The sequence below is a fragment of the Anneissia japonica genome, unplaced genomic scaffold (assembly GCF_011630105.1).
Source record: "Anneissia japonica isolate Jap-2015-1 unplaced genomic scaffold, ASM1163010v1 scaffold287881_len28945_cov118, whole genome shotgun sequence".
NCBI lineage: Eukaryota > Metazoa > Echinodermata > Crinoidea > Comatulida > Comatulidae > Anneissia > Anneissia japonica.
This window is the reverse complement of record NW_022700455.1, coordinates 4,669-18,203: the sequence shown is the minus strand read 5'-3', so window position 1 is coordinate 18,203 and position 13,535 is coordinate 4,669. Positions and strand designations below refer to the sequence as shown.

General features: G+C 34.1%; 2 protein-coding genes across 2 annotated transcripts; both read left to right on the top strand.

Moving 5' to 3' along the window:
• The first annotated feature begins 1,299 nt into the window (after positions 1-1,299).
• On the top strand, positions 1,300-6,108 carry LOC117103326. Its single transcript, XM_033243866.1, has 8 exons — positions 1,300-1,497; positions 2,833-2,998; positions 3,782-3,885; positions 4,101-4,228; positions 4,413-4,643; positions 5,368-5,457; positions 5,570-5,755; positions 5,845-6,108. Exons 1-8 carry the CDS (start codon positions 1,377-1,379, stop codon positions 6,106-6,108), a joined length of 1,290 nt encoding a protein of 429 aa, XP_033099757.1. The 5' UTR covers positions 1,300-1,376.
• A 1,295-nt stretch (positions 6,109-7,403) lies between these two features.
• Positions 7,404-13,131, top strand: LOC117103325 (the record flags this gene model as incomplete). Its single annotated transcript, XM_033243865.1, has 5 exons — positions 7,404-8,685; positions 9,225-9,305; positions 10,081-10,285; positions 11,928-11,975; positions 12,601-13,131. Coding segments are annotated over exons 1-5 (1,120 nt in total), but the record flags the coding sequence as incomplete, so codon positions are not given.
• Between the last annotated feature and the right edge of the window lie 404 nt (positions 13,132-13,535).

The window sequence follows — 13,535 nt, the reverse complement described above, 5'->3', positions numbered from 1 at the left end:
TGATGTAGATGGATTACAGGCCAATTATCTAATCTTTTATGCTGTAATATACAAAGTGAAATCTGACAGAGATCAAAGTGGTCAAGTATTGAGATAGTTTTGTTGAAGATTAAACAATTCTTAACTAAGTGTACATAGTAGAATAATATGGTGAGAAGCAAAACTTGATGATGCAATCACCTACTAAAATACACAAAACATACATTACATCATAAAATGTTAAAATATAAAGGTTAAAATTGTAAAAGTTAAATTGGTAAAAATGGGATAAAAGAGGTCTCAAAATTCCAAGCAAAAAGGCATAAAAGCAATAATGATGTGTGTGGTGTTTCTTTTTCTGATACAGATTTAAGGTTCAATGTAATCTTGGTTTCTCCTTCCGTAGCACCTTGAGCGCTACTGCAGTGGATACAGTATGAGCGCTTTATAGATCTTATAATTATTCATTATTGTTATTTTATGCTGAACAATGCAGTGCACTCTTTGGAAAAAGTGATTACCTCTTGGTGTCACCACTATGAGGACCCTGCACAATCAATTTAGACAAGGCTGTAATGATTAATTATATTGGTCATTATTGTTGTTGTTATTACTGTTGTTACTATAATCATTGTTTTAATATTCTTAATACAGTTACAGTAAGTGATCATTCAGAATAATAATTATATATTACACTGGCCCAGCCTCCCCCACCCCCCTTTAAATTTTTCAATTTAATGGAGAATGTGCCCCCCTTCAAAAATTGGAGAAAGAAAGAAAATTTTCAAATTTTAAGTCTGAGAGTTTCACTTCCAACTATCTAGAGGTACCATAATTGTAAATTTTCTTATTTTAGCCATAACCATGGTGGGGCTGAGGTGGTATAGACCCTCCATCCTCCTTCTGTCCTGAGACCCTCCATCTGTCCTGGGCCCCTCTATTTCAAATTCCTGGATCCGCCACTGCATTATTTCATCTCGGTTTACTTTTATGTCATATACAGTAATTAGTTTTCATGTGTTCTGACATTGAGTATCATTTTGTAGGTCGTATCGTTTCTGGACTAACACCACTACATTACTGTCTACGTGCTCAGGGTACTTATGATGAACAGCGAGAAACGGCATTGTGCTTGATAACATATGGAGCCTCAGTCTACAAGAAAGATCATGTAATGTATAGAAAATAGAAATGATTCAGAAGGATTAGTTAATGTCTTTATTACAATAATACAAACATTCCTAATAACCAAAACCAACATAATACATAAGAGCATTGATTTCCATTCTATACAAATGAATTTCATCAATTATTCTTGAACCAATAAATATTGTGATACTGATAGTGTTGGTTATTCCTTTGAATTATTATTTTCACCATTATCATTTATAAGTCATATGATTTGTTTATTACAGAAAGGATTAACTCCTCTTGATTATTATGATCGTAATAAATGTAGTCAATACGAAGTATCAACAAAGAAGGAAAAAAAAGATGAACTTAAAAAATTGCTCATAGGTAAGTTTTCTGTTGTACGTTAAATACTCCTGAACCTCATTTGCAAAAATCACAGAGCTTGCCTTATTTGGAAGAATCATATCATAAGCCTCAGCTATATAGCTTTCTAGGCATGGCTATACCTAAAGTACTAATAGCTGATTGGGTGCCACCTCAGTGGAGGTCTTGTGGGTCCTGACCTCAGCCCCTTATTAGGATGACTTTTTAAAACGGAAGACATAAGGTAAATATATAATTAGTCAATATATCAACTTTATTGTCAATTGAAATTAATTTTAACCAAGTGTTGCATAAGATGAAAATGAAACATACCTGAAAATAGACAATATATATTTTTAGTATAAATAGAAACTGAATATTTTAAACTGTATTTTACTATGATTTTTATGGTTGAAATCAAGCAATGGCACAACAATGTATTCTAAATATTCCAAAACAATTGTATGACAGTAATCGCTCCTGCAAGATGCTGGAAATACCACCTCATACTTTTAGAGGAAAAAGATTTCTGATGTTTTGGACTCAGCCCCTGCCCTCTTGTTAATATCTCTGGATTTCCCATGTATATCCCATTGCAAGTGTACACTGCCCACAAAATTTGTCACTGAAAGAAAAAGTAAAAACAAAGCCACACCTACTACATGCGCTCAATGGATGCGATCCATGCATAGAGGCTTTTCTGCATAGATGTGCTCTACAAGTCCAACTTATTTATTTTTACAGCATTACAGTTATTTCAGTAGTCTGGCTGTAGCACAGACCTAGTGGAAACATTGATCAAATTATCTGCATTCTTCACAACAACGATGAATCTAAAGTAAAAGAATAGAAAAGTAAAGTAAACCAAATTTTAACAAAAAAAACAAACTTCACTTAACGTGTGGAAAATTTGAGGCAAAAAATACTACAAAATTAAAAAGGTTAATGTACAATGTAAGTAAAAAATTATCAATCATTGTTATCTGGAGGTCGTGTCAAAGGGCAAAAATCAATCCTGTGATATGCATATGGTTCATAAGAATACTATACATTTGTACTCATATATTTCAGTTCCTGTATTATTCTTAAAACTTTTTATTTTAATGTTATTTTCTGTTTGACCTGTTTATGTTCTAGAAGTAGTTAAGTCTCTCAGTGTTTCAACACCTTGATATAACATTACATATTTTGATGTGTTATTTTCAGAAATCAGTTTTTACTGTGATGGTAATTTTTTGTGAACAAAATAATCACAGTATGTTTAATGTAAACTATAAAATGGATGGAAGAAATATGTAGCGTAAGAATAATACTGTAGTATACTAAATAATATTTGTTATATTTTATATCCATAAGAGCTATCAGTTCCAGGAGAAATATTAGCAAGAGGTCCTGAAGCCATTAAAGCATTCACATATGAAGTCCAGAATGGGGAAATTACGATGGTTAATTCCAGAGTCATGTTCTTGGGCAAAGAAGGAACGGGCAAAACAAGTTGTGTCCGTTCCATGCTTGGCAAAGTGTAAGTACAGAATAAAACCTTGTTTTTTAGGTAATTGTATAGTCTGTTGGCTTGCAGTCAGAGCCACAGTATTACAACATTCTTATAGTATCATATATGTTTATCACTCCTAGGCGACTGATTATCTAGGATTTTTTTGCAATTGTTTAAAAGATTTTAAAAGGGCATTTCTGCCCATTGGCTCTTGATATAGCTGTAATTTTAAAAGGGTTTAATTTTTCACTTAGTATGCATTGAGTACAGTACTACACCACAGACACACACAACACATTACTACAGCATGGTACATATGACACCATTTTCTTACTGAGTGCCTCCAGAGCTTGTCGCACTTTATTGTAGCTATTTCAACTGTTATTCAAAAACTAATTTAATGTTCGAATAAAAACCTAATGTAAGGATGAAAACTTGGCATATACAGTAGTAATTATCCTGTGTATATTTGATTGTGAATATAAGTTTATAATGCAAAACTAAGGATATATTATATAGTTTTGATTGTTTGGACAGTACTATGTACTCTGTTGCTGATTTTGAAGTTATAAAAGCAAGGTTAATTTCAAAATATTATTTTAAAAGTTAACGAAAAAATTTGGTATAAGTATGTCATTACTTAAATTTATAAATCCATTGCATATAATATAATTAACTTTACATTTTTCCTGTTTCCAAGTATTCATTGGTTTGGTATAATTATATTTATTTAATAAATTATTATTTGGTATAATTATATTTATTTAATAAATTATTTTATTATTATTATATTTATCTAAATGTCAATAGATTTAAAAACAACGAACCATCAACAGATGGTATTGTAACAACAACAGTATTTTATACTGTTAATGGAGATTTCATCAAATGGAAGGAACAAAAGGATGTGGATGGTATGAATATTACACTTTTTGAAAGATACATAATTTAATTTACAAATATACTGTCTAAATATTATACACTGTTATTTTTATGAATTATTTTGATGACATGTTTTGAGGTTCCTATTCTTCAAAAAAATTATAATTTTGGAGGGAGACTCCCTCTCAAACCCTTTTCCCCTGTCTCTTATACACATCTAGATGTGTATAAGAGACAGATTGTACAGTTTGTGAATTAACCAAGCAGATACGTGAGCATACCATTGCAGAAAATGTCGCCAAAAGGCTGAAGCAGCCAAAAAGCCATCAAAACTCATCTAATTCTGCATCATCCAGTTCTACAGCCTCCTCAACAGTAAATTTTTATTTATTTTAATATTCAAAAATTACTTTAAAAACTTTTATTGAAAAATGTTCTTTTAAATTTTGAATATGTATTTTTTACTTAGCGGTCAGCCTAATATGAAAATCACTGGTTCGAATTGCTGTGTACATTTTGAACTGACCTAGATTAGTGATTCTTAAATGTTTAATTACAGATGCCATCAGAAGCAGCAAGAAGTATGACAGGCTATACCAGTAAACTCCCTGAAGAAGGAATTCATAAGAAACTTGTTGCTAAACTTGCTAAATCTGCCAGTGTCCATCCGGATAACCCATTAGAACAATTAAGTGCTTCTGGGGAGGGATTTGACAAGAGTTTTGTACCAAGTGATGTCACATGCATTTGGGACTATGCTGGTCAGCTGACTTACTATATATCACACAGAGTAAGTAATAAATTCTACTGAAAGCTATATTTCAAAATTACTGTATGTTTTCTTGTGATTTGGCATGCGACTCTAGTTGAGTAGTGGAGCAGTGGTCTCGTGGTAAAGGTGGTTGACTTCCACTCCCATTTTCCTAGGTTTCAATCCTTTTAGGAGCCATTAACATTAATGTTGAAAATTAGTTTATAGAACATCACAGTTTATATTTATTCAAAAAAGCTCCTGAATATCAGCTGAATTTCTGGCCTTAGCTGGATGTGTCACCCTCTATATGTGGTTCACATCAAATATTATTTTTTTGTGTTGCCTGTGTACCTGTATATAACAGTTCTTGCAGTATTTGCAGGATTTCAATCTCTCTTGTTAAGTGACTTCATTTTTCAATGATCAGTCAGGGGTGGCACCATTGGGGCCTGGAGAAAAGTCCCAATTCATCGTGAAAAAAAACCCATTTTTCTGCATATTAGTAAAAATTGACTTTATATTATGCATTTGATTGAATAAGCATTTGAACCCCATTGAATTGTAATATATTTCGGGGCTTCTTGCCCTGGAAAACTTTGAGAGATTTTGTGACGGCCGACCACAGCCACTTTCCTCTCATCGGGGACGTCATTATTCCTCCTCCAATTGCAAATCCTTGCGCCACCCCTCTGTTTGTTTGTAACATGCCTGATTTTTTAAATTATTTTTTAAGTTTAAATTTGTTTCTTCTTCTTCCTAGTTTTTTCTGACAGATGGATCATCCTACTGTGTTGTATTCAGTGTGTTAGATGATTTGGATGCCCTTGCAACACCAAGAGATTTCCAGCAAGTAAATACACCACTTAATCTTCATTGCAGTTGTTTAACCTTAATTAGTTTTAATTCATCAATTAATCATATACCATTTTGAAACTCATGTGGAAATTGTTTACTTTTTTCAGGGACAATTTGAAATGACAAATCTTCAGATGAATGTGTTTTGGATGCGGTCAATATACGAACACGCTGTACTACCCTATCGTGAAAGGACACAAAAGTTAATCAATGGCATATCCTCACCAACGATAAGTTTAGTTGCCACACACAAAGATAAACTGTTGGGGACCGAGTCAGAAAATGACAAGCTGGTGAGACATTTTCTGTTTTTTAGTAGAATTGCTGTGTTTTTTCTTGAAATCTTCAAAAAATTTACTAATACTTTAAATTTTGCTCAAAGATCAGAACCAAGTTCAAAAGAATATTTGATGAGATAGAAGGAACACCATATGAAAGCCATGTGGATCGTGAGATGTATGTTGTAGATAACACTGTGGCTATGGATGAAGGGATTGAGAAATTGAAGAAGAATGTCGGAAAATACATGAAGGCAACGGCAAAACCTATTCCCACTACTTGGGTTGATTTCCAGTCCAAAGTACAAGACGTTGGAAAAACAAGACTCTGTGTTTCCTTGGATGAGGTAACATATGCTTCCTTATAATATTTATAATTGAATAATATTTAATGAATGTGAATAGAAATCCACAAATCCAACACTACCAATCTCATAAATTTCTTTCTCTTGTATCTTAACCCCCCCTCCCCATGTTTGACAGAGCTTGTTGGGCAGTGAAACCATAAAAAATATAAAAATAGACCCACACCAAGTGGAAACATGTCTGTCACAGTCTTGAGAGTGCCACTTCCCGCCATTCAGAGGTTCCTATTCTTCAAAAAAAGTCTAATTTTGGAGGGGGACCCCTCTCAAACCCTTCTCCCAGCTCATGCCTCTGAGCTCATGTCTCACTGTTGAACAGCCTAGTTATTAATAATGCACTTGTCAATTGTAGCACCCCCCCCCCAGACCCGGGCAATTCCAGGGATGTACACATAATTGTGTCCCCGTAGTGCCGGGACGTACCTAAAATTTACCCGTATATGTAACAGGCCACTCGAAAGCTGGGAATTTTACACATAGTACCAAGGTTTTGGGTGTGTAGGCCTAGCCTAGCGCTGTCAAACCGGGCCTGGCATTCAGTCAACACTGTCTGTTTTGGTAATTAAAAAATCACCTACCAGTACTTTATGTCTACCTTCATGGTTTCATTTTTTATAGATCACGGTATAAATTACATTAAAAAAACTGAACCTTGTCTAAAAACATATTTTGTTAATATTCCAAATAAATTTAATATAAAAATCCTAATCAGCATTATTGTTGATTTGTTCATATGGATCTTTAATGTGTGCAGGTGGTTCCATGTAACCATTTTCTCCAACTTTAATGGGTTCCATATAACCATCTTCTCCAACATTAATTGGTTCCATATAACAATGTCATTGGTTGTAGTCCTTCACATGTAAGTGTGTGTGTGTGTGTGTGTGGACATCTTCAGGAAAAGTTTTCGGACATTTTGTTTTACTGACATGCCTAATGGTACCCTTGGTATTAGTTTTCTAACTAGCCATCCATCACTTTATTCCCATTGCATTCTATCTTGTCATTCTGGCCCACATTGCCCTTGTGGAAAATATCAAGGTGTCATTAACATACTCGTGGAAACAGTACTAACATAACAAAATATTGTATTTATTGATACTGCATTTATAGTAAATTATAATTTTGAAATAAAACCAAATATTATTATATTACTGTAATTTTATTTTTGCCATATATATTTTTTTTACACAGACATTTGACCCTAACTGTTTACTTAAAAAGTTTAAGTTTTGTTGATTGCTATTAATGAGTCTGAGCGATTTAAAAGAATTTGTATTAAAACTGTGTACGAAGGTGTGGGGGAGGGGAAGAGGGAAGCAGCGCCTCCCTGGATACGTCCCTGCGAAAGTTAAAAACACTCCATAGTGATAAAAGTATCACAGTTGATGTATTAAGTAGGCCTATAGGCCAACATTTTCGCAACCACAGCATAACACAGCAAACGGCCTAAATATCTTTTCTAATTGAAATATTTTGTGTATAAAATTCAGTCACATAACTTCACTATTATAGTGCATAAAGTTGATGCCTGCTAAGGTGGTTTAATATATTGTTGTCTAGTAGGACATGCCAGCTCCCCCACCCCCGATATCGTTTCAAACTACTGTAAAATGAAAATACTGTATAGGCCTACAAAATAAAAAAAAAAAAGAAATGTGTTTTTTTTATTCTAATATTGTAATTTGCCTATCAATATCACTATTTTGGACCATAAAAACTCACTCCTGAATTGTTCAAATTAAACCACCACACAAATTTGACCCAACCTTATATTTTCTGATAAAGTCATGTATCATGTATAGGAACGTTGATGCCTGCAAGGCTCTGGTTATACAATTGTCATTATCACTATTTTACAGGATTTATAGCGGTTTGGCGCAGCAGGAACGGTTTGGTTTCCCAACCTTAAAGTCGAGGTTTAATACTTTCCTGTTCATTTCACTTGTGTCCTTGAGCAAGGCGCTTTATCTACATTGTTTTTCTCTACCAAGGAGTATAAAAAGCTGCCTGAGGGGTGTTGCCTGGTCCTGCACCAATATGGCAGCAACCTTGAACATGCGCTGCCGTTTTCATACCAGCGCATTCTTATTCCTGGATGAAGAGATAAAAATGTAATTATCTTTCCAAGGGCACAAGCAATCTGACCGAACTCTCTCTTGAAATTGCAAAGCTTTGCCGCTGTGCCAACATGCCTTCAGTTAATGGTTCCTTCTGTTACCTCTAATTTTCAAATTTTTTTGAGATTCATAATATTCTACATCAGTCCTCTTGTTTTCAAAGGGATCTCAACCTGGTAACAGAATCTTCATTGTTCCCACTCGGATGCAAATCAATAAAGAGGGCTTGAAAGTTAGGGAAGACAAGCAGCAAACGGCATCGTTTTATGTGACTCCCACAGATTTCCTTCCGGATGCTGTCTACAATGTACTGGTCGTTTCATTTTTAGACTGGATGAAGGACAAATGTAGGAGTGGTGATCATGTGGAATTGTTTCAGAATCGAAGTGACTTTTACTTAGATGATGAGCATGTTGTGAGTCTAGGAGCTGTCAGAATCAAGAACAGACATGCATTGAAAGTAAGATGCAATGCTGAAGTTTAAACATATTTTTATTAATGTAATAAAAATGTAGAATTATGTTATAAAATATATACTGAATTATATATAGATATATATTTAATTATGTAACAAAATAGGCAGTAACATACACAGTTAACCATATGGAGTATTTTGCCAGCTTCAGCAATGAGGATTTGAGCCTATTATTAGCCGAACCTGAACTTGATCGATTCCTAAGCCTAGGATGGTTTAATGCTGGCCTTCGAAAGGAAGATGGGTTCTTTTAGTATTCTTCGAGGCTCATCCTGTCGGTGTTGTATAAAACATATAATGAATGTTTCTCATTCGTATAATGGTGTAGAATATTTCATGAGGTGAAAGATTGGATGTTCTATTCACCTCATTGAAAAGAACATCCAGTCTTTCACCTCGTGAAATATTCTACCCCATTACACTCATAAACATTCATTATTTGTATATATTATGTGCATCTATGACCTTTTCTCAGTGAACAACACATTGACCAATAAAATGTCCTGTATGTTGTATATAAACAGATTGAAATATCACGTAGGATGAATGTTGATGAACATGGCAAAGAAAAAATTCTTGAACCACATCCTAGCATCTGCATGGAGGTAAGCTTCCGTAACCAAATTCTGTTTATTCTAGTCATTTTGTAGGAGCAGTTTGGCGCAGCGGTTGCAGTTCTGCATTTCAACCTTGAGGTTGGAGGTTCATTTCCCTGTTTGTGTCCTTAGGCAAGGCACTTAACCTGTGGTTATCTCTTTCCACCAAAGAGTACAAGTGGGTACTGGTGTGTTCAAACACAAAATGCACTGAATACAGATGAAATTTAATTAGAAATTAAAGAGATAATGAACAACTTTATTATAATTCAATATATACTTCTTTTAAATCCTATTTGTCATACAATTGGAAAGTGTACCACTTACTAATACTTCTGAGACAGATTCCCAATTCTTACCAAATGCTCAAAACATCTTTTGATTCAAAGTTTGCTATAAGTTTTGCACTTAACTAGTTTTAAGTAAAGGGGTTTTACTAAATGGAATCAAGATTTCCTGTGGATTGCTGTTGGGGTGTGCAAAAATCAACCAAATGGGGTAGGAGGTTGCTTATAATCCCTGATATGGTCAAAGGGAACAGCTATTTGGGTTAGATTCAGTGTTGTGGGGCGTCCAATTGGAAAGTAATATACTATAGACTATTTTTACTGTTTTCATTTATTTTGATGATCTGAAAATGAATGTCCCCTTTTCCATTGACAGGGGACAATTTAGGGGACTTGGTTGCATTCCTAAAACACCTACAAAATTGAGATTTTATACACCTTGGTATGCGACCATAACAAATTTTCAGGATAATTTTATCTTATTTCATTTTTATCAGGTATTAAGTTACATCCGTCAGCAAATGAAAACTGTGTATGTTACTACAGAAGGAGTTGGCTATGAGTTACGCGTCCTTTGTCATGCCTGTGAACCTACGCTGGGACCGCTGCATAAACTTGAGGAATGTTTGATGAAAGATAGTGTGCCATGTGGAAGAACAAAGTTAGTTGCAACGACTCGTTTTAAACGACTCTTTTCAACAGGTTGGTTTAAGAATGTGATTTGTATAAAAAAATTGTTTTTATATTTTATTATGGAGACACAACGCCATTTAGGGTCGCTAAGATAATATGATTTATTTTTTATTAAATACAGATTTATGACGGCCAATTTTACCATGACAGCTTGGAGGGCCTGGTCTACTTGGCTAGTCTAGTTTTATTTGCCTGGTCTACCATTAAGGCTTTGGCAAATTCTAGCACTGGTATATCATCCTTAAATCCCAAGTTTAATATGAAATAAAAATATAAACTATTATTTTTATTAAAAGTAATTCACTGTAGTCTTGTACTGTACAGTACAATATTTACCACATCAAGCTTAACACATGTTCATCGTGACAAATTAAAACATAACATGATATATTAAATTTTCAAAATACATATTAAGCAATTATCCAAAGAAGCTGTGTTGAATGAAATCCACAATCTAGGCACCTGAGAAGGTTAAAAATTACTCTAAAAATGAATTTGTGTAGATCACTCAAGGCTGAAAAACATTGGTCCCTACCCTAGCTTCATAGGCCAGTGGCCTAGACAGAGCAAGTTGTCTTTTATGATTTCTATTATTCAAAGTTATTGGCTCCTTTCCATACAACATTCACAATATGAAAGATGATTTTGTAGTGTATAAATATAAGGTTATTACTACATAATAAATGTATTGTAAAAACATGGAATTCCAGCAAATGAAAAAAAAATGGTCCATGTTTGCATGATTGTCTACATTTTTTAGTAAGTCAAGAGGCTAGTTAGGGTTTATTTTTTACATTAGAATGTATTACGAGTTTAACAATAATTAAATTTTGGCGCATGTTAAAAAAATGTAAATTTTGCACCCTGTTCGTATACAGAATTCATGTTTAAATTTTGTAGAAATTATTTGCTGTGCCTGGTTGTTCATAAGAAAGGTCTTGGTTTTAAATATTATTTTTTACCTGGGAGCTGACATCCCCCTCCCAGACCTACGCCCATCGAGTGTCGCTACGCGATAAATACTGGTACTTCACATTTAGTTTTGACTCCCTAAATTTAAATTTTGGCTAAACCACTGTGCCAGAGATACTTCGTTTGTCATACAACTGAAAAAAAAAACTTGTTGATGAGCTGTGCCAATACAATTATTACAATATGTTCTTATTTGAGCACTGTCATTATTATTTTTATATTTGTTTACATTGCTTACGGTGCTACACAGCAAATTCATTTGAATTTTATCCACTAGGTTTTCCCTCTGCATTCTATAAGCTTTTCTAGCTTAGCCACAGCTCCCTGGGGGTTTAGAACTGCAAGATATCCCATAGGTCTCTGATACTCACCTTGGCAGCTAGAGGTTGGAGGTTCGAATCCCACTAGAGAGTTTCTTAAATACAACTGAAATGAAGGAACTTGTTGATGATGAGCTATGCTTGATGCAATTATTATCAGTTGGCTACTTTTTAGAAGCGTCTATAAACTCTGCTGTTTGAGTGCCATTGAACATATTATATGGATACTCAGCGCTATAGGCTTGCAAGTTTTGTGATTGATTGATTGATTGACTAACTACGTCGGATATTTAACACAAAAAAAATGCACACATAATAACTTAAATCATATAATAATTTATTTGTATTAACTTTTTCAGCTAAGACGGGCCATGCTGCTTCTTCCCCTGAGCATGTTGTAATTCAAGGTAATTTGAGATTTTTCATGCCACCACCATTATTGCTTCTTCACTCACCTATAAATCTGTTAGGAAAACTAGTAACGTATGCTTACATTGTTTTCAGTGGGTCTACACACTGAACATTCACACACTCATTCACACAGTATATTTTTTGTATTTTATGTATTATTAACTGTTAGCAAACACATGATTATGAATTTACAGTATGATGCTAATAATGCTCTCCTAGTTCAACCATGGAGAAAATATATTACATCCATGGTTCAACCATGGTAGTAGATAAGCTCTTATACAGTACAGTATGTTGATAGTTAGATGTAGGCCTAAAAGTATTTTACTTGACTATCACTATCTGTTTATACACCATGCAGTGGGTCCAACAGCATCATGCGCACAGACTTTACTCTGTTTACATTTTGGACAAAATCAATTTGGATTGTCAACAAAAAAAAGGCCTATTATAATGCATTGCATATGTTGGTTGTTTTGCCGTAGGGGAACTCTCCTAAGAAAATGAGTACACTTTGTTGCAATAATTGTAATGCTTGCTATACATACACAATTCTACATTCTACAAAATTATATAATATAGTAAAGATATTGATGTTTTGAATTTTTATTTGGTCCAAAGGAATGACAGATACGCAATTCAATGCACTTAAAATGGATGTCGCAAAGTGGTATGACAACCACAAATGTCTTACTATGTTGAAAGTGTTGTTCAGAGATCATGTGGTCAATGAGAGACTATCAAAAATAGATAAGACAGTGGACTTGCTGAATGATTTAGTTAAACATGGTCATTTGAATTCCAAGAATCTTACAATTCTGCATGATACCATCAGCACAACTGAACATTTTGGTCTTCAACATAAGATTAAAGTATTACTACCGTCATTCCCGGATGTTATGGAAGGAAACATTTCCAAACAATTCAGTCATCACAGACAAAAACTAATGAAGTTTGGAATGAACCTGACCCCAGACAATGTAACAAAAATTGATGGATTGCTGAACATGCCCTGTAAGGAGTATACCGATGGCTGGAGTATGATCACCGATCTAGAAGACAGACAGATAATCAGCAAAAAGAATATGAAAGAATTCATTGATTCATTGAAAAGCCTTGAAATCCATCCAGCATTGAATGCACTACAAGATGGTAATCCTCGTTTTTTAAAAAGAAAACATCCTAGATCTTTACATGGATATGTTGACAACATGACAGGGAAAAAAAAATACAGTACTTGACTGAAATTCCTGTAATGTGTGAAATGTCAACTAAAGAATTTCAAATAGAATGGAATAAAGTGAGATTGATGTTGCATGCTGCTGGTGCTTCTTTAACTGACATTGATAAATATAAAGCACTCTGATTTATCAATTAAGTGCATACTTCTACAGTAAATTTCTGCTGTAAAATATTAATGCATGTATGTGTCGTTATATATTTCTGTTCACGCATATGAGATGTAAACATTTTAGCAGTTTAGTTAACAGTTGGTTTAAGAGCGCTACAGTTTGGGTACCAGGAATAGTCTGCAATAAGTCTTAATTATCAATCAC

Coding starts and splice junctions, on each gene's coding strand:
- LOC117103326 (XM_033243866.1), top strand. CDS start 1,377: ATGATTTGTTTATTACAGAAAGGATTAACTCCTCTTGATTATTATGAT. Junction 2,999..3,781: donor CGTTCCATGCTTGGCAAAGT/GTAAGTACAGAA, acceptor AAATGTCAATAG/ATTTAAAAACAACGAACCAT. Junction 4,229..4,412: donor GTTCTACAGCCTCCTCAACA/GTAAATTTTTAT, acceptor GTTTAATTACAG/ATGCCATCAGAAGCAGCAAG.